The sequence below is a fragment of the Micrasema longulum genome, unplaced genomic scaffold (genome assembly GCF_059751315.1).
Source record: "Micrasema longulum isolate JH-2025_06_02 unplaced genomic scaffold, ASM5975131v1 h1tg002029l, whole genome shotgun sequence".
Taxonomy (NCBI): Eukaryota; Metazoa; Arthropoda; class Insecta; order Trichoptera; family Brachycentridae; genus Micrasema; species Micrasema longulum.
In genome coordinates, this window is record NW_028279197.1 from 241,153 (window position 1) to 261,189 (window position 20,037).

The 20,037-nt window shown below is 32.3% G+C and overlaps 1 protein-coding gene across 1 annotated transcript; it reads right to left on the bottom strand.

Moving 5' to 3' along the window:
• Nucleotides 1-3,266: 3,266 nt before the first annotated feature.
• On the bottom strand, nt 3,267-19,524 carry Tnpo-SR (transportin 3). The gene is made up of 8 exons (XM_088238969.1): nt 19,292-19,524; nt 18,057-19,133; nt 17,812-17,978; nt 16,113-16,326; nt 14,522-14,677; nt 13,116-13,348; nt 7,965-8,702; nt 3,267-4,078 (listed from the first exon to the last, which is right to left on the bottom strand). The coding sequence occupies exons 1-8, from the start codon at nt 19,409-19,411 to the stop codon at nt 4,018-4,020; spliced, it is 2,766 nt and encodes a 921-aa protein (XP_088095095.1). The 5' UTR covers nt 19,412-19,524; the 3' UTR covers nt 3,267-4,017.
• Between the last annotated feature and the right edge of the window lie 513 nt (nt 19,525-20,037).

The following is a 20,037-nucleotide window of genomic DNA, read 5'->3' on the forward strand; positions in this document are numbered from 1 at the left end:
GGCCTTCATCAGTTCAGTGCCTGGGCCTTGAGTCTAGGTGGTGTTGGTTACATTGTCATTTGAGATTGAGCATAGACAATGGGCTATTATCACGGTTTTTTTTATTAGCTAATAAATTAATTTGAAAAATCACAAGACAATCGGTACTACTCTTATTAAAATCCGTTAAGAAATAAGGGAGATATAAAGGATTAAAGTCTAGTCATTTGAATATAAATAAAAACAGACAATTCATGACGTCACCAAGTTTGACGTCATCGTATGCGAAGATAGTTTTTACGTAAAAATTTATGATTCGAGTAGAGTAAGTGGAATGGGGTGACTTTCTTCAATTTCGAACTTCAAACCTTCGTAAAAGAAAAATTAAAATTCTTATTTTTTAAATGAGAAAATATTATGTTGTGTGAGCGAGAAAATAATAAAAACTTTGTGATCAAAGTCAACCCTTCGGAGTGGGGTCGCTTTGATACATCATGATTTTATGCGTTTGTTTTGAACATTTCATTTTATTTTTTACTTTATTTAGATAAAAAATATAAGTATACAACGTATACAACTAAATACAATTTTATATTAATTTAATACATATATTTACATTAACGTTTCGCTTTACGTAAAAAAAAACGATTCTTGAGTATAAAATGGGGAGTGACATTTCACAATAATTTGTTTATTTTATTTTTAATCGGTAAATATTTTTAGTATAACATATAAATTATAAAAAAAACGGTGTTTTAAGTCAGCGCTACACAAAAAAGAATTATAAATATAACTTTTCACTTCTTTTTTAATTATATTATCCATACTCCGATAGTAAATTACTTGCAAAAAAAACACTCAGGTATCAGCAAATTATGATTAGGCGTGTATTTAATAAGGGTTTAAGTCGAATCTCATGAAATAATTAAAAATAATATACTTTAATTCCACATAAAACAAAAATTATTTTTATAATTATTTTAAACCAAAAAATGGAATTTTTATATATACTCAAAAATAATAATTGAAATATACATCAAGATTACACTAGACACTAAATTTTTAAAAATTAAAAAATATCTTGACGATTCCACTTCAAACTTCTTGAAATCTTAGTTTAAATAAAGTTATATAACAATTTCATTTAAATCGTATTCCGTATTACGATTAAAAAAACAGTTAAAATTGACCGAAATTTATTAATGATCAGTAGTTATAGAGATAAATATAAACAATATATCCGCTGATCAAAGTCGCCTTACGATTTAAATGTCGCCATTTATTTCAAGGTTGGCTAGAGAAGGGGAAAAAATCATAGAGAGCAATACGCGTCCTTGCAATTTCTATTCGGATTACCAACATTTAAAACAAATGCACGATTCGTGGTGTACTGTTGGGTGGGTTTGGATGATCGAATTTATTACCAACCGAATAGAAACGCTTTTCAGAGATGTTGAAAATAGTAAACGAAATTTATGAATGAAATTATTGATTATTAGAGCTTTTATAAACACTAAAGGAGTCTTTGAGAAATCCTTTATATGTATAATGTGTTAAATCCGATATTCCTCCCGGGTGATAATACCCTATTTTATCTGGTGTAGGTTCATTCATGCTTCATGGCATTCACGCAAGTGGTCAATACAGATATTACAGATTGTCTTCAAAATATTCATAAATGTATTTTGGCAGATATTTTTCCCTTTTAATTTTTTTTTATTTCAATTTGTAATATCCAATAAATTAAAAATTTCACAGTTCCACAAATGTCAAACTAGTTAACTCAGAGGATTTTGGTTTCTTCAAAATGGCCCAACAAAAAAATAATAATGAGGTCAGACAATGAATGGGCATACCAATTTATTGTTAGTTACAAGAATCTATAACAAGACATTGTTAGCTGGAAAATTCAGCTCCTAGGGCTTCATGTAATCAGCTTTCCGGGCGTCGTGTTATTATGTTGTAGCAAAGCCCAAAACGGCTTTTATTCAACAGTGGAAATATGGGTGATCAAAAAAAAAACTAACAATTATGGAGCAAACTAATATAGCGCATTCGAGATCCTAATGAACGAAAGCCGATCAATTGAGGTTCATATAGCCGATTAAACAAGACCATTAGAACAAATTCATCGAGGCCCGTGCTGCTGTTCGATCGCTCCGAAAATAAAAAAATTGATTAGGAGGATGAGATGGCTGAAATTTCTGATTGTCAAGGATCCCAATTAACAGTAGCCTGGAAGGCCGAATCATCTAGCATATAACAGTCTGTGAAAGTATAGTCATAGTAATTACTTATTATATTTCATAGTATAACTAACCATATTAAGCATTTTCTTTGTAATAGATTTTCTTTAAGTGTTGCAGGATTACATAAATTTAAAGTTACAGTATATTTCATTCACACAATTTTGCTGTTATTGAATTAGGTATGTAAAAAAAAAAACAGAACATTTACTTCTGTATTTAAAAAAATCATATATACATCCGGGCGGATGAAAAATACACTTCCGTGTGTGAAATGGAACCAGAACCCTGGACGGATATTTTCAACTTTGATTCTATTCAGATAAAAATCCAGAAAAAGAAGCTGAAGCAACAAATGATCGAAATATGTTGCATTCGATGCACTGATGCAGTGCCCTAAGCACCATTGCATGCTAATAAAAGTACGATGATTATGAAAAAATATTTTTGAAAATAAATTATTGGTTTTCATTTTATAGGGATTTTACCGTATGAGACAGAATATTTTCTATAATGAAACTAGGAAGACATTTACGGGATTACCCATCATTAAGTGGTTTATGTTTTGAAAAAATACCTTTAAAAACATATACCTTTTTAGGCATTTTGTAATTTGGGAAGAACCCCACCTTGACAGCTTCAGTTCTATATTACTTGACAAAAATCAATAGACAACTGAACCAAGTACAAGTTGTATAGAAAACCTGCTGGTATTAATCATATCCAATAAAGTTCAAGGTGTGGTCGCTAGTTAGTTAACTTTACTGCCTTAATGAGTAATGTACATATTGGGCCTGTTCTGTACATACTGGTAACAAAAAGAACCAACTATGTAATTATATTGAAAAGATATAAATGAATGATTTTTATTATTTTTTAATACACCGATTTCTATTGAAATATTCAGCAGTTTTCTATTTTATACCTATAAAAACTATACATCCATTTATAAAATATACATTACATAATATTAAAAGAAAAAACTTAATGCTAACATTTAAATTTCTGATTTCAGTTTTTATGTAAACATATATAATAATATAAGATGTGTGTGAATGTATTTATTCAATAACATCAAAAGAATCTTACTATAAAAAAAAAAAACTGCCTAATGGTTATGGTTATCTGGAAAATAATTGTTTAAGAAACAAAAAGTTTCATAGAATCTATGTATTGAATTTTAAAAATATACAATGTCTGTATGTTTATGATTTTAATAATGGGACAGCAAAAGTAAATCACAAGTTTACTTTTAAAATATTGTACAATAAGTCAGGTAAAAAAAACAATTAATTCCATACTGCATTATAAATATGTTCCCGCGCATATTGGTGAGTTGACACAAGGGGAACCGTAATTGGCGCGAACCATAATTTTTATAATTAAGATTTGAATCACAATTTTTCCAATTTTTTAATTTCAATTGAATCCATTTTTTTAAAAATGACTAGGTAATTATTAAAATAAAAAATAGCACATGATCAGATTGTGTTTTTGACAAAACATGTACATGTTTAAACTCAACTAGTGTTTTTATTTTGGATAAAAATAGCAACTGTTATTATGTATTTTTAAACAATCGTTATAAAGAATACTTATGCAATTTAAAAGTATTCAATTTACAAAAACTGAGGTTCGCGCATATTACGCCCATAAAAACTGAACATATCTATCACAAATTACAATGTCTTCTTAAATATTAAATGTTTACTTAAAGGAGTAGAAAATTTATAATTATTCTGAAACATGTATTGAATTGGAACATCTTATGTACACGTCATAGAATAATAAATTAATTATAAAGTCTTGCAAAGTCTCTGAGTGCTTGCGTTATCTCTTTTCCTGATTGGGATCTGAAACAATATTAAGAAATGTGTAAATTTTATAACTTTGGTGATGGAAAAAAAATTGTATCAGTTCTTTATAAGACAGCTTCTTCAGAGTTGGAAGTTAGTAAGGAAAGCCACCAGATCCTTAATTATTTGGATCCCATTTTCTGATACAAAACCATGGTTATTTTTTATTGGTAAAAACAAATTCAATAGTTTCTGTAAGTTGAGATAAAATAAAAGCACAAAATAAAATTTTGCAAATACCACAGTAATTTGATTCGGTTGTGATACACTGGTAGTGTCGCAGATCGTAAATCAGAGATCCGAGGTTCAAACCCTGCTTTGCCACAACCTGATCCGTTAATTTCTAATTGATTATTTATGACCAGTTAGAATACCCCCAAAATATAAATATAAAGAAATATGTATAAAAATATAAATATTAAGATGGATCATAAGAAAATTTCTTTAAAGAATCATACAAGCTAATCATAAATTTATTCATTCAAGGTATATTATAAAGATTATTATAAGTGGACAGTTAAAACACGTGCTGAGAATACCATGGAATGTCAGAAGTATAAATGTCTCCATACTGGAGGAATTCAACATAAAAGTTTGCCTATCGGCCATATGCTGCCAACGTATTCTGCAGTTCTTCGAACACATAGCTAGACGTGACCCAGAAAATCTGGAGAAGATAATAATCATGGGCAGTGTGCCAGGAGGAAGAAGCAGTTGCAGCTCGATGGATCGACCAGGTTAAAACAATGTCACAGGCGACCCTATATGGAGCTGTGGAGAGGGCACAGGGCCATGAAGGGTGGAGACACATAGTCAATGGAATGGCTGGGGAGAGTACCAACGATCAGGACCCTCAGAACTGAGGAACGACAGAGAAGAAGATAAAGATTATAAAATATGCGTATCAGTGTTTTTGTTCTAATCTAGCTGAATTCACTCAATACTTTTTCTCCCAAATTAAAAATTAAACTCAAGTACATATGGACAAAAAAAAGTTCGCACTTACCTGCTATCCCAAACTATAAGTTTACCTGTCACTATTTCTAAGAAATTCATCACCCTAAATGTGCTACCCGAACCGTAAAGCATTTACCCTATGTCATGATATGGGGGTGCATGACAGCTCATGGTTTGGGTACACTTCAGATAGTCCAAAGCAACATGAATACTATAAAATATAAAACAGTTTTGGAGAATCATGCGTTTCCCACAGTTGAAGACATAATACAATTCAGATCAAATCCCGTATCCCAAGATAATTCTGCACCTTGCCATCGAGCTCAATCTGAGAGTATATAACTTTATTTTATTAATCTAAATTTTTGTAACTTGATCTGTAATACCATATGTTTGTTATAGGTTACTGAATTCAAAGAGTCTTTTGAAGTTACATCGCCGAGCTGGCCTGGAAACAGCCCGGACTTTAACCCGGTAGAAAATTTATGGACAATAATGAAACAAAAAATTGCGAAGAAACAGGGCAAAAACACCCAGGAATTGATTGAAATCATCAACCATGTTTGGGAATATGAAATATCATTGGATATTGAAAAAAAAAAAATATTCATCAATGCCAGAAATAATTTCTTTGGTAATTAAGAGCAAAGGTGATATAACAAAATATTAAAATACCTTTGAACCCGAAACATAAGCTTTATATTTATATTCCTCTGTTTTAAATATAAGTCTGTTTATCCTTTACACAAATCTATTAAGCAAATGTAATTGTTTGCCAGGGCCAATACAAATACAGTACCATAAATCAATTACGTCGGTACGAGAACAATGGTAGTGGAGCTACTGCCTGGAAAAAAACCCTATTTATAAATTTTTCATAGGCTTTTATTTTTATATTTTACTTGGAAATATGACTTAGTCACTAGATCTACTAAAACATATTTAAAAAAAAACTTTTTTTGTCCATGGGTGTATATGCTATCTACACTGACTATTTGAAAGTCTTTGATAGAGTAAATCATCTTACCCTTCTATTAAAGTCGGCTTTCGGCGGTCAGCGCGTAAGCCTACCATGCAAGAGGTCTCGGGTTCGATTCCGACATGGTTGAAATGAAATATTTATTTAAAAGGGTGTTTTCACACTAGAATATTTCATATTACCTGGACTGGTACCTGAAGTGTAAGACTGATAATCTTACCTTCATGTAACAAAAAATATCAAGATACGCTGCGATTGGTGTAAAAATGCAGTGCCCTATGCACCATTAGGTGAGGAAAGAGAGTGATGATGATGATGAATGATCGAACATCTTGGCATTCACAGTGATCTTATGCGACAGTTTATTTCTTATCTAACAAATCACTGTCAACCTGTTGTAATCGGTGGCTTCTGTTTGAACTTTGCTTCTTTTACCATATGCCGGGAAGTCTAACTGCGGCAGACGAACCAGCAAGTCGCGGTAACTCATACACTACATGTATTAAAAATGATTGTTTATTCATGTTAAAATGTGTCAGCAAATTTATTTTTATAGTATCGTTCTCAAAAAATAAACTAGACATATAAAATCAATGAGTCGATTATAAATTAAAAATGAATTATTATTTCAAATTTATTTGAAAAATGTTCTTGATAACTTTTTATAAAAAATTGTGATGTTATTAAAAGTTTATAAAAGTTCTTAAAATATTATGAACTAACTTAATACAGCAGAAATAAATAATTTCTTCATCAGAAGTCCGTGACTTTGGTGTTGTACTTGACAGTAAACTTACGTATAACAAACATATTAAAAATACTGTAGAAAAAGCTTACGAAATGTTAGGATTTAGAAAACTTTTTTTTTGTATGTGGCGTCTTAAGCTAAATTTTCCTAGGACAGCGGCGCCCGTATCTTAACGGCCGTAGTGAACGGTGATGTGGTGGACAGCCGTCGTAATGTCGACTAGAGAGTGGTTTCCTAGGGAAACGGTGTTAAATGGTGTTTGCCTAGGAAACCACTCTCTAGTCAACGTTATGACAGCTGTCCACCGCATCACCGTTCACTACGGCCGTTAAAATACGGACACCGCTGTCTTAGGAAACCCTAGCTTTAGAGTTTAGTTCTCCGATTTTGGAATCTTCAATTATAATGTTTATAAAAACCGCATCGAACATATTCAAAACTGTTTTCTTAGACAGTTAGATTTTTTAAATAATGTTATGTTTTCAAATAGGTCTGCAAATTTTCATAAAATTGAAATCTCGCAACTCGGAGTATCATGTTAGATATAAAATTGTTAATAACCTAAATGATAGACCACACATTTTTGGAAACGTTTCATATCGAGTACCTGCCCGTAGAACTCATCATTCTGAACTCCTTGACATTCTGCGCTTACAAACTAATTATTTATATGAAAAATAGCACCCTTCGAAGAAAACAGACTACCTATAATGACATCCACATATTACACTGTATCAGGTCTGTTAAAGACATTTCAAATTTATCTTCCGATTAACTTTTACATATACCTACTACCTGTAACTAATGAGTAATGAGTTGTTGTTTGTGAAATTTTAGTTGTAAATATAAATAATCATGGAAACAGAGATAGAGGAGAGGAGAGTAGGGACGGCACTATACCATGTCTTCTCCCTCTTAAATACTTTTTATCTAATTATAATATTTCTTTTTTTAGTACTGTTTAATTTTTTCTCTTCTCCTTATGAATCCATAATAAATATGATTGTGAAATCTGTAATTTGTCTTACTTCTTTAAATTGTTTCTTATACAATGTGTTTATTAAAAAAAAAAAGATTTCCATGTAAATAAATACATATTTTTTCTAAATTATTATCCAATCATTTACATATAATATTAATTTGAATGTTTTTGTAATGGAATAAAATTAGTGTTTACATAAAATAAAATATCTCCTTACCTGCTAACAGTAGAATGAAATTGTTGCAGCTGATCAGATGTGGCGAAGGTACCATTTTGTGGTAGTTTCTTTAAAGCATTTTCTATCCATAATATAGTTTGAGATCGATTCAGAAGCAACATTTCTAACAAAACTTCAGAAACATCAGAAAGCATGTAAGAGTGTATACAGAATACACTCGCATGGGTCAAGTTAGCTACAATGGCTTCTCCATGTGATGATAAAAGGTGCATAACGGGTACAATACAGTCTTGGCGAGAACCCTTTGGTTGTCCAACGTGCACCAAATCACAGAAAAATTTCATTACAGAAGAATTTGCGTCTCTATGATCAAGAGAGCAAGCTTGAAGCCCACATTTTATGACAGGCTCAATTGCGGAACTATTCAAAAAATCTAAAGGAAGTTTCTGCAAGAAGCGTAAACACAAACGAAATAAGTCATCTACTGTATCTGGGTTTTGACTTAATCCAGAAGGACACATGAGAAGCTCAAAAGATGGACCGATAAGAGTCTGAAGCATTTCTGTCAGAACCATATTGCATGTTGGTTCACCGGCAAATTCATCTACTAAAATGCTTGCTAAATAGAGGAAACAGCTATGCCTGTGTACATTGTATGTCAAAACCATTTGCTTGGATAAAGGTTCTAAGAGAATAGATGCCTGTCTTCCAAGCGATCTTATAGCAAATCGAAGACACCTGCATAATCTTTCCATAATACGCAAATCTTCGCAGTACCTGAAAAACAAATATTTTGTTATTAGCAAATTTATTTTTCTTCTACCAAATATATAAGAATATTATGGTTTATTTGCAGTGAAAGTAGCAATTTATTATAGAAATCTTTAATCTGTTTTATAAAATACTAGCGGACCCGACAGATGTTGTCCTGCCCGAACATTGGCTTGCCTGCTATTAGCTGGTTCCGCAAACGTTTTTTCGATATTCGAATTTTCCACCTACGGGGTCCAATTGTGAACCTAAACCATCCAGGGACCCACTCAAACACACAAAAAATTTCATCAAAACTTTTGCAAACAAAACAAAAAAAAATTTTGGTCAAAAAATATTTTATTTCTTAGAACCAGATTAATAAAGAAATAAGTACACAAATATTTTATTTTTGCCTTTTTTGAGCTTATTATACAGGGTGTTCATTAAACCCTGTCACATCCGAAACCACGATTATCAGTATGAGCAAGAAGACATATTGGCACATTTAAATAAATTTTTAGAATGAATAAAATTTTTAAAAATAAAATATTTAAAAAATAAAATATTAAAAAAATCAAATGGTTGCTTACATCTGCAGGGGAGAAACGAGGAGGGGAGAGTCTGATGTCTGGTGTCTGGATTGCCGCGCGCTGCGCCCCCCTCGCCCGCCTCAGTCCGAGCACTGAGAAGCTTGGCTTATCACAGTTTCTTTACTGTGATTGACTAATATTTTACGTGTATCCACAGTATTCAATTAAAATATTAACAATTGGAATTTTAACCAAGAAATTTATAGCAGATATTGAGAAAAATTTACAGAACAAAATATGAAAGTCGAGGTATTTAAATGTTTGATGTGCCCTTTCCAAAATTATATGCACGTCAGATATCGTTCTAAAACGACTTCACTGACACGTCTTAATGCTAAAACATAATTATATCCACATTATTTCATCAAAACATTATCAACGTCACAATGCGAAAAAAATATTTCACTGTTCTGTCACACTGTTTTGAGGTTATAAGATTTTACGATAATTGCTAATAAGTGACAAGTCCTGTTTGTTTATTAATAATAATTGTTTCAGAGCGGAGGGGATATTATATCTGAGATCTTTATTCTTTCAGTTTTAACATAACAACTGAGCTCAATAAAATTAATATCCCAACTAGAAACCTCAGACAAAACTTACTCTTTCATACCGATAACCATAGAACTAACTATGGTTTTCATTCCCCTATGCCCAGAATTCTTAGGTCTGCCAACAAACATACCAGTCTTGATTTCTTTGATAACATGTTGTCTTCTTTCAAACGATCACTGAATCAAATTCAATTACAAACACCTCTCTCCCGCTTCCACTCCCACAAAGTCTACTATAAACCATTGAGTTTTTCTAATTTTGTTATAATAATTTTCTATGTATAAATGTGTCCTTAAAAATGCCCATTGGGCGTATATATAAATAAATAAATAAATTTCATGTTTAATCATACATTACCTACTGTATGTTTTGCACATTAAGTACAAAGCTTACAGGGTAACAACCGTTACAGTTTTGATATGAACGAACATTTTTATCATGACCAGTCCGAGGTAGATCCATGTCAAGTGTATGATTATCGAAATCATAATGAAGCATATTTAAGGAATTATTAAATAAGCGTGTAAGTTATAAGTGAAATTATAAAATAGGTGTGGAGTATAAATTATCGTAAAATCTTGTAACCTTAAAACAGTGTGACAGAGCAGTGAAATATATTTTTGGCATTGTGATGTTGATAATGTTTTAATGAAATAATGTGGATAAAATTATGTTTTAGCATTAAGACGTGTCAGTAAAGGCGTTTTAGAATGATATCTGACGTGCATATAATTTTGGAAAGGGCACATCAAACATTAAAATACCTCGACTATCATATTTTGTTCTGTAAATTTTTCTCAATATCTGCTATAAATTTCTTGGTTAAAATTCCAAACAAACAATAAACAAACCATCACGCTGTTTCCCCGTAAGGGTAGGCAGAAGGGATAGAACGCCACAACACTCTATCTTTGCATACAGATCTCGCTTCCTCTACATTCATATATCTTCTCATGCACGCGCGCCGATTATTCCGACTTTTGACATGTCTATCTTTAAGTATTTGTTGGATTTGGTCATGCCATGTCTTTCTCGGTCTTCCTCTATTTCTGCATCCATCAACATTCGCATTGTAAATATTCTTAGCCGTTCTTTCGCTGTCCATTCATTCTACATGTCCAAACCAGCGCAGAGCTCCTTTCTTGATTTTGTCGATAATGCTTGCCTCAGCCTTACATAATGTACGGATCTCAACATTTGTGCATCTATCGTACATTGTTTTACCACACATTCGCCTGAGAGATCGCATTTCAACAGCATTCAGCCTACTTTGATCCCTGTTTTTCCAAGTCCATACTTCGCTCCCATACATCAGGGACGGAACCAGGACTCCGCTGTGAACTGCCAATTTTGCCTCTTGTGACAAACATTTATTTGCCAAGGTCGATTTAAGTGCACCGTTTACTCTGTTCCCAGCACTCACCCTCCTTTCAATATCTTTCTCAGTCATTCCATCCCTAGTGAACATACTTCCCAGATACACAAATTCCTCTACTTGTTTTAGTATAACTCCATTCACAGTAATTTCACATTTAGTCGTACTTTCATTTCTTTCAAAAACCATAACATTCGATTTATCGACATAATTGAATAGTGTGGATACACGTAAAATATTAGTCGATCATAGTAAAGAAACCGTGATAAGCCAAGCTTCACAATGCTCGGACTGAGGCGGGCGAGGGAGGCACGGCCTACCATACATCAGACTCTCCCCTCCTCGTTTCTCCCCTGTAGATGTAAGCAACCATTTGATTTTTTAAAATTTTATTCGTTCTAAAACTTTATTTAAATGTGCCAATATGTCTTCTTGCTCATACTGATAATCGTGGTTTCGGGTGTGACAGGGTTTAGTGAACACCGTGTATATTCATAATAAGGGTTAGTTTTTCGTTTTATCTCCTCATGTGATTGGTTAAGAGTCCTTGTCGTGCTCAAATCAAATTCGTGCAAAAATTACTGCTCTAGTGCCATAATCAAGGGAGAAAATACAGGATTACGTGTTAATGAAGAAAAATCAGACCGCATTTTACCCTGAGCCCTTTAAAATTATGACACCCGACTCATGCCCAATGCGAATTTAGTCATTCTTTAATCGCCAGCCGGATTTTGCGTGAGCTTGACATTTAATTTGAAACCGAAAGAAATGAAAAGAAAAAGGACTGTGTCGTGAAAGTGTGCAAAAACTGTTTGGATAAAAGAAAAGAGCCTTTTCATTAATGAGTGAGTACCTAGGTACTTGTTTATGATTCAATTCCAAAACTAAAATTTATTAATATTCAAATATTGAGTTTAAGCAGGTACCCAGGTACTTGTTTATGGTTGAATTCCAAAACATAAAATAATTCATTTTCAAATATAGAATTCTTTTCGCAAGTGTCAAACTCTGCTTTTCTACCATAAGGGGTGTATTTTAGGTAGGAATACGATTTTCAAAAATTTATTAAATGTCAGTTAATATTATTTTATCATCACTGAAAATCCGTTAAAAAGAAATAAATGGGAAGAAATTATAAGAGGTGTAAGGAAAGAATCTGATTGGGATCCATAAAAAGCTAATTCTGTTTATAAACATTTAAAAACAAACTTTTTTTACACACAAAAAAACAACATCCTTCCATTTTTTTATATATGCATTCTGGTATTTTGCTATTATTTTGTATATGCACAATGGTAGGTCTATGAATAAAACATTTGACTATATTCATTAAAAAAATTACTACTTGAGGAGGTACGTGGAAGGTGAAATTTAGTTTTAAGTTCTTTTTTTCCTCGGATATTTCTTTCTTACTATATGCAAATGTTTAATATTAATTTTAATTATTTGTTTTAATTTCTTTGTATTATATACTTAACTTGCTATCTTATTTCAGTTTTATGTACATATTATTACTTGTTACTATATTATTATTATTACCATACCTTTATGTAAATAATATTCTATCCCAAAATGCGTTTGTCGTAACTCCTGCGAGTACAAAAAAAAACGACAAAACACGGCATAGTTGAAATCAAATGAAGAGCAATGTCTTTAAAGAAAATAATGGGTTAAAATGTAAAACTACTCCTTTAAAAGTAGTTTAGTCGCCATCTGTTTGATGCGCGCGTATGCGGTTTCTGGACTATTCTTAATTCTATATGTATACCGTAATGTACACCAAAACTAGGAGCATTAATTTGTTGAATTTAAAGGATGATAGCAATGCATTAACTAAGCGCATAACACAATTATTTTTTCTTGTTATTTTCTCAGAGATTGATATACCTGTAGTAATTTTAACAATAAGAATAGTACCTTTCCATTGCTGCAGACAGTATTGGCCAGGCTTCAGTAAAAACAACTAAACAGGGGTGGATTTCAGTTGCAGAAAGAGAAATCAGTTTACAGTAGCGGAACAAAGCAGATAATCTGTCGAGCCAAAGGGTGGGATCTGACGTTGTTTCCTTACTGATTGCAACATTGTGAGCACTCAATGTTGCTAAGGCTGTTAGTTGTACTGAACATGCCTCACGCATAGCGACGGTGACCTTAAAAAAAGTCACAGCATGAAAATACTATTTTATTCATTCGCTAAGTAGAAATCAGAAATAATAAAATATTTTTTTATAGAATGTGATAATAAACTGTATCCTATTAAGGGCAATGAAATCCCTTTTCTTGTTTTTTTTTCTATCCAAATTTTATATTCAACTAAATATTCGATATTAACATAGATTTAAAAACAAGTATTTCTCATTTCACAATGTGTACTTCACAAGTAGACAAATTTTAATAAAATAAATAAAACAACTTTGTCTTCAGCCACTTTTTTTTTCTACCAACCAGTTTCAAAGTTATATAAGCTTCTTTATCAAGGTATACTTAACTAATGAATTCTATCCTATTTTATTTTATCAGTGTGCTACACATATTGAACTAATAAATCAAGTCTTTTTGTCTATTAAGGATGGGAAGTATAATTTAAAATGGATACGCTCAAAACTAGACAGGAGTGGACTAAAGGAAATATTGTTTATTTGGTTATTTATTATTTTTTTCTTATTATGAACGGCTTTTTTCATTTCTAATTAATCCAAGTTGTCTAATTTTAATGTTTTATATTCAACATGAAGAACTTTTAACCCAGTGTCTTTATTAAAATTATGATTATTTTCTATTAGATGGTTTGCGAATTCAGAAAAATTATTCATATTTAGGCACCCTTAAGTGTTCTTTTACTCTAATATTAAGTTTCTTTTACTTTTTTCAATGTAGACTAAATCACAATCATTAAAATTTAATTGACATATGCTAGATTTATTATACGTGAAAATATAAAAATTAAACAACTTGGAAATCTTAGAAATTGAAAAAGCGATTCATAATAAGAAAAAAACAATAAATAACAAAATAAACAATATTTCCTTTAGTCCGCTTCCCATCCTTGATAGACAAAAAGATTTGATTTATTAGCCCCATATGTGTAGCACAATACTGATAGAATAAAATAGGATAGAATTCATTATTTAAGATACCTTGATTAAGAAGCTTGTATAGCTTTGAAACCGGTCGGTAGAAAAAAAAAAATAAGTGGCTGAAAACAAAGTTGTTTTATTTATTTTATTATAATGAATAACCATAAAGTTAGCGCTTCAAATATAACATTTAGACAAATTTAAATTTCTTAGCTCTTTCTAATGGAAAATTTAGATTAAAAATACCTGTTCATGCGGCAGACGTCCAATAATAGCGGCAACTCCTCGCAGTACGTTTATTGAAGCTTCAGAGGATAAGCATAAAGAATCAAGACTGTGTATTATTTGAAGAAGTCCAGATAAATGTACACCCATATGATCCCTACAAGCGCTACAAATTCCCTAAAAAATAAACATATTCAAAACATTACAACAGACATGGAGAATGTTTTAGAGAAGAGAATATGAATGGGCACTTTACATGCTGTGTAACATTCACCATTTTTGCCTGTGTTGGAACATCCATATTTATTCAATTCTTACATCGGTTGATCCTTGTGAAGTTAAAAAGCTGAAATATTTTACATTTACTAATCTGGAGACCTGAAATACTCAAAAAATCAAAAGCGCTAGTAATTCAAATTTAAAACATTTAAAAAAAATAAATGTACAAATCATGTCCATCAGTGATAATATATAAAGACTCTGGTAATTAAGACTAGAAATTCTCAACAAGCTAAAAGCATTAGTGGGAGGAACCGGCAAATCACCCAAAAATACTATAAATTCTCAGCAAGTTAGAACCATTAGTAGGAACTGTCAAATCAACCAAAAAGACTATAAATCCTCAACAAGTCAAAAGCCTAAGTAGGAACAGGCAAATAATCCTTATAACATATCGTCGGCCTAAAACTCATGAGACCCAAACCTGTTCAGGGGAGAGTAAAAATCGTTTTATATGAGTAGCAAAGTTTTTTATCAATACATTTTTAAAAAAATAATAGAACACCGCGAAAATACAAGTTTTTCACACATATAAATTATTTAAAGTCCTAACAGATAATTCCAAAAAATGATTTTCTACTATTTGTGGACTAACGATAAGTTTTTTTTTTTTTTTTTTTAAAGAAATATTTGCGTTCTTATAATTTACGCAAATATTTATTTTTGAGGGCCATTTTCAACGAGTTGTAAATAACTCACTATTAGAAAATGGAAATCAAGTTGGGGTAGAGTGGGATTCGAACCACGGATCTTTGATCCGTGAGTCTGAGACACTAGCCACGGGACTACAACCCGATTCTAAGTTCAAGGAGCACGAAGGAGTGCGGTAGTGTGTTGTGACACTGAGGCTGGGCATTTCTTCCATGCGCCCTGAACAGACCTTGGCTATAGGTAAACGATTTTTAAAAACTTTTTTAATCTATGATAATTTTCCTCAAAAAGCTTTTTTTAATTGCACCCAGTGGGATTTCCTCTGTAGTATGCTTTGGAACAAAAAGACATAAAAGGCAAAACATCTCTGGAAAATATTGGCCATTCCCAATTTAATAAACTGCCCGATGAACTAAAAAAGGAAAAGTCAAATAGCAAACCCAAAAGTGTCGCAATTAAACAATATTACTTAAATATTTTCGATGGATGTTTATTAATGTAATTTATATAGATAGTGTATGATACTGTGTTTTAGGTTTCTAATATTATGTTTTCTTACTATTTTAGATTGTATTAACTGATATTATGTATTGTCACATGTTTTCTTTTTATCTACAGTATAATATCTACTTTATGTATTATATGTTTTATTAATAATTTAAAAAATACTATAAATGTATACCTGAAGTGCGTGAGCAGCTGCTGGAGCCAGGGATACATGTTGCAAAGCTCGAAGTATACACTCCAAAGTAGCTTGGAGACACTCGGGGTGCTTGTCGATCCACTCACACAACTCACCCAGCAACAGGACAGATGTATATCTCACTGCAACGTGTGCACTGTCCGGCAAGCTCAATATAGCTTCCACTACTTTAGGAACAACTTCGTATTCTTCACTGCAATAAAAATATTTTATATTCACAATGGTGAATCTTGAAGGAGTGAAAACAAAACTTCCCGGAAAGGCAAGGAAGGTACTTGTGACCATATTTTGAGACCAGCGCAGGATATCACGTATTATTTTGTACAATTATACAGGGGTGTTCTTTAAACCCCATCACATCCTAAACCAGGATGATCAGTATGGGCAAGAAGACATATTAGCATATTCAAAAAAATATTTAGAACAAAGTAAATTTAAAAAAAAAAAATATTAAAAAAAAACAAATGGTTGCTAACTTCTGGAGGGGAGAAGCGAGGGGGGCGCGGTTGCGCGGTTGATGGTGTATCAGACTCCCCCTCCCCCCTCCTCGTTTCTCCCCTGTAGAAGTAAGCAACCATTTGTTTTTGTTAAATATTTTATTTTTTATAATTTTAGTCATTCTAAAAATTTATTTCAATGTGCCAATATGTCTTCTTGCTCATACTGATCATCGTGGTTTCGGATGTGACAGGGTTTAAAGAACACCCTGTATTACTACAGAAAAGGGGTGAATTTTTTTTGTTGTGAAAAGTCAATTCTCTACAGTTATAGATACTTAGTAACTCACTGGAAACTATAAACTACACTGGAACCCCATTTAACACAGTTAATAAATAAATAAATGACGCATTCCAAAAATTATACATATATTTTTTAAAATATTAATTTGACAATGCGTAATAGTAATACAATTAAACTATTCGTTATTGGAATGCTCTACACTGATTTTTTACTTACTTAGCGTATAATAGGAGGGTAAAGTGAAAAGTTCTCGGCCTGACCCAGAGATAGCATTGCAATCAGCAAAAATTTATGTTGCCTGCCTGGGTGCACATGTCATTAGTTCGTATGACAAGTATCAACTTGTCCTCTCAAGTAGTTTGCTCACACTAAATGTTTGCAGTGGACGTCTTGCATGTTTTTCGTTAACATGGATAAACTTGAATATCATGCAGTCATAAAATTCTTTGTTTTGGATGGATTAACTCCTAAGGAAATTTATTCAAACGTCCAAAGAAGTAGTTGAGAGGGTCGTAGATAAATATTTTCACAGCCTTCCAGACTCTCACTTCCGAGAAGGAATACTGATGTTGGAAAAACGCTGGACTAAGTGTGTTGAAGTCAAGGGAGATTATGTAGAAAAATAAAATAATTTTTTAACTGAAAATCGCAGCCTTTCATTGTCAGGCCGAGAACTTTTCACCTTACCCTCGTATATGATAGTGAATGATATCACGTTAAATTTAAGAAAAAAAATATGATACAATAAATAGTAAATGATTAAATTTTTTTGAAATCCTGAATTGATTTTTATACAAGATCCAGTATTTTCTTTTTAGTATAATTTATTTACACGTTACTGTGTGGAATGTATCCCTCTTATTTCGGTTAGTAAATGGTGTTGTATGTATCACTAAATACTTAGGACCGCAATATGCAAACACTACAACATACTTACGGTAATATATTTTTTGCGATAGCTTGCATGAAGAATAGAACCGCTTCAGTTTGTTCCCAACTCACATTAGGTACTTGTAAGGAAATAAACATTTGTTGGAAGCAGTGACTGGATCCAATAGTGAAAACCATATCTTTGGTCAAGTCTAGAGCTTTTTGTCTAAAATCCTGAAAGAAAAACACACTCATATAATATACCATAATAGTGTAAAACTCGGGAAAAAACTGTGAGGATTAATTTCTTACATAGAATTCATCGTCTTTGTCCAATAATCCTTGGTGGTCTGGTTCCATCTGACAATGTCGGCAGAGTGCACCAATAAGGCGTTCAGCATACGGCTTGAACACACTTATCAGTTCTTCATTTTCTCTATTGTACAACTCTTCCGAGAGTCGGTACCAGAGGTTGAAGGAAATCTCCGCAACTTCGTAGTCGTGGTGACCGACGCACACCAAAACTAGATCTAATGATTTTATTGCAAAATGCTGATTTTCCTTTTTGGTGGGACAGAAGTTGACAATTTTTTCTAGAAATGACTCTCCTAATTCGGTAAATATTCTACTATAGTTAATTGCCTTTTCTTGATCTTCATGCGCTACAGCTAAATGGTACGAGGGTTCCAAAGAAACTACACTGTGAAATGTTAAAATTTCAATATTGTTTTCAGTTTTTTCCTCCAAATTTTTTAGCAAAACACAGATACAGTCGGAAGCAGCTTCGTGAAGTCCGAGGGATGTGGAACGTTCTTGTAACACTTGAAATGTATGGGAGATTACGGAACTCTTTACAATCTCTTCGGAAGCTATGGCATTTATAGAAAGCCACGACGTTAAACATTTTATTATTTTAACTGTTACAAGCGAATTGTCAAGTGAGTTATCTAATGTTACCCTCAAAAACTCACAAACAATGCTAGAATTAGTCGTCAAGTATTGCTTTATTTCATTTCTTCTATTGGCACCCAGCCTTAGAGAGCGTGACATAACTTCCTCGGGTATAACGGTTAGTATTTCCAGCAGACCCCACGCATTACTGGCTGAGTATCTTTCCACAAGGTCTGCAATAGGACTGCTCCACAAGGTCATCTGCAGGGCAAGGTCAGCTAGAGCTAAAGAGAGTTGAGTCACAATCACGGCATTTGTAGCAGGAGTTACGCGACTGATATGTTCCAACAGTGAATCTCTTAGTGATATGTGAGCTTCTATAGGTAGCTCGTGGAATGAGTGCTGGATTTTCGATCTCATAGTTTGTGCACCAAAATAACAGGACTCGACGCTCCTCTTCTGCTGTAATAATTCATCAGATATTTGCCACGAATGAAGCTGAAAACATGTAAGGTAATTCATTAGTGTATCGATTCTACAAATAAAAATAGATTCGATTTATAAGTAGATTATAAAATTCATGTTTGATTAGTAGAAAGTACATTATTAATCGCTATTATTTCGAATTAACTCCATAAAACGGATGAAGGTCTTACCGATTTCTGAAATTTTCCCAACCAGTCTGATGCTTTTTCTTTTTCTTGGGGATTAGGATCATTATACAATGCGTGTATTGCCTGAAATACTTCGTCAATTGGTGGTGCAACGTTGGCCATTTAAAAATTAATTACTAATGTTTTAGATGAAAACGTACACATTGAAATTACAAAATAAAATTGCAAATTAATCAGCATGCAACCGACTGTCACAACAGTTTTCCATGGATTACGAATTGAAAATTAAATGTAATTCTTCTTCTTCTTTTTCTTCTTAGTTTTTTTTTTGCTTTTTCACCACTAACTGGAGAGTTCTAGCCAGTGTTGAGTTTCAATTACTATTTTTACAGGAGAGCGTTCCTCAAATATATTTTATGAAAGATTTTCGAATGCTGGTCGATGGTGCAATAAGGTTTATGATTTTTTTTAATGTAGCAGGTTTCTGAGAAAAAAATTAAAGTGGAAAATTTCAAACCGTGTTTGAAAAACGAAAAAAAGGGAATTTACAAAATCATTTTTTTAGAATCTAAATAAAGAATAAAAAAGCACGTGACGTATTGCTGACAGTTACTTAAAATTTATCTAATTCAATTGATTTTTTAAGCAATTAAAAAAAAAAGTCTGCCACATGCTGTTTGAATTATTTTTATAAAATTTTGCAGATAACAAAAAAAATAAAAATTTACGGAGTCTTAACGCAAGCACATTTTTTCATTAATAAAAATTCTTGAACCATGACGTGCTGC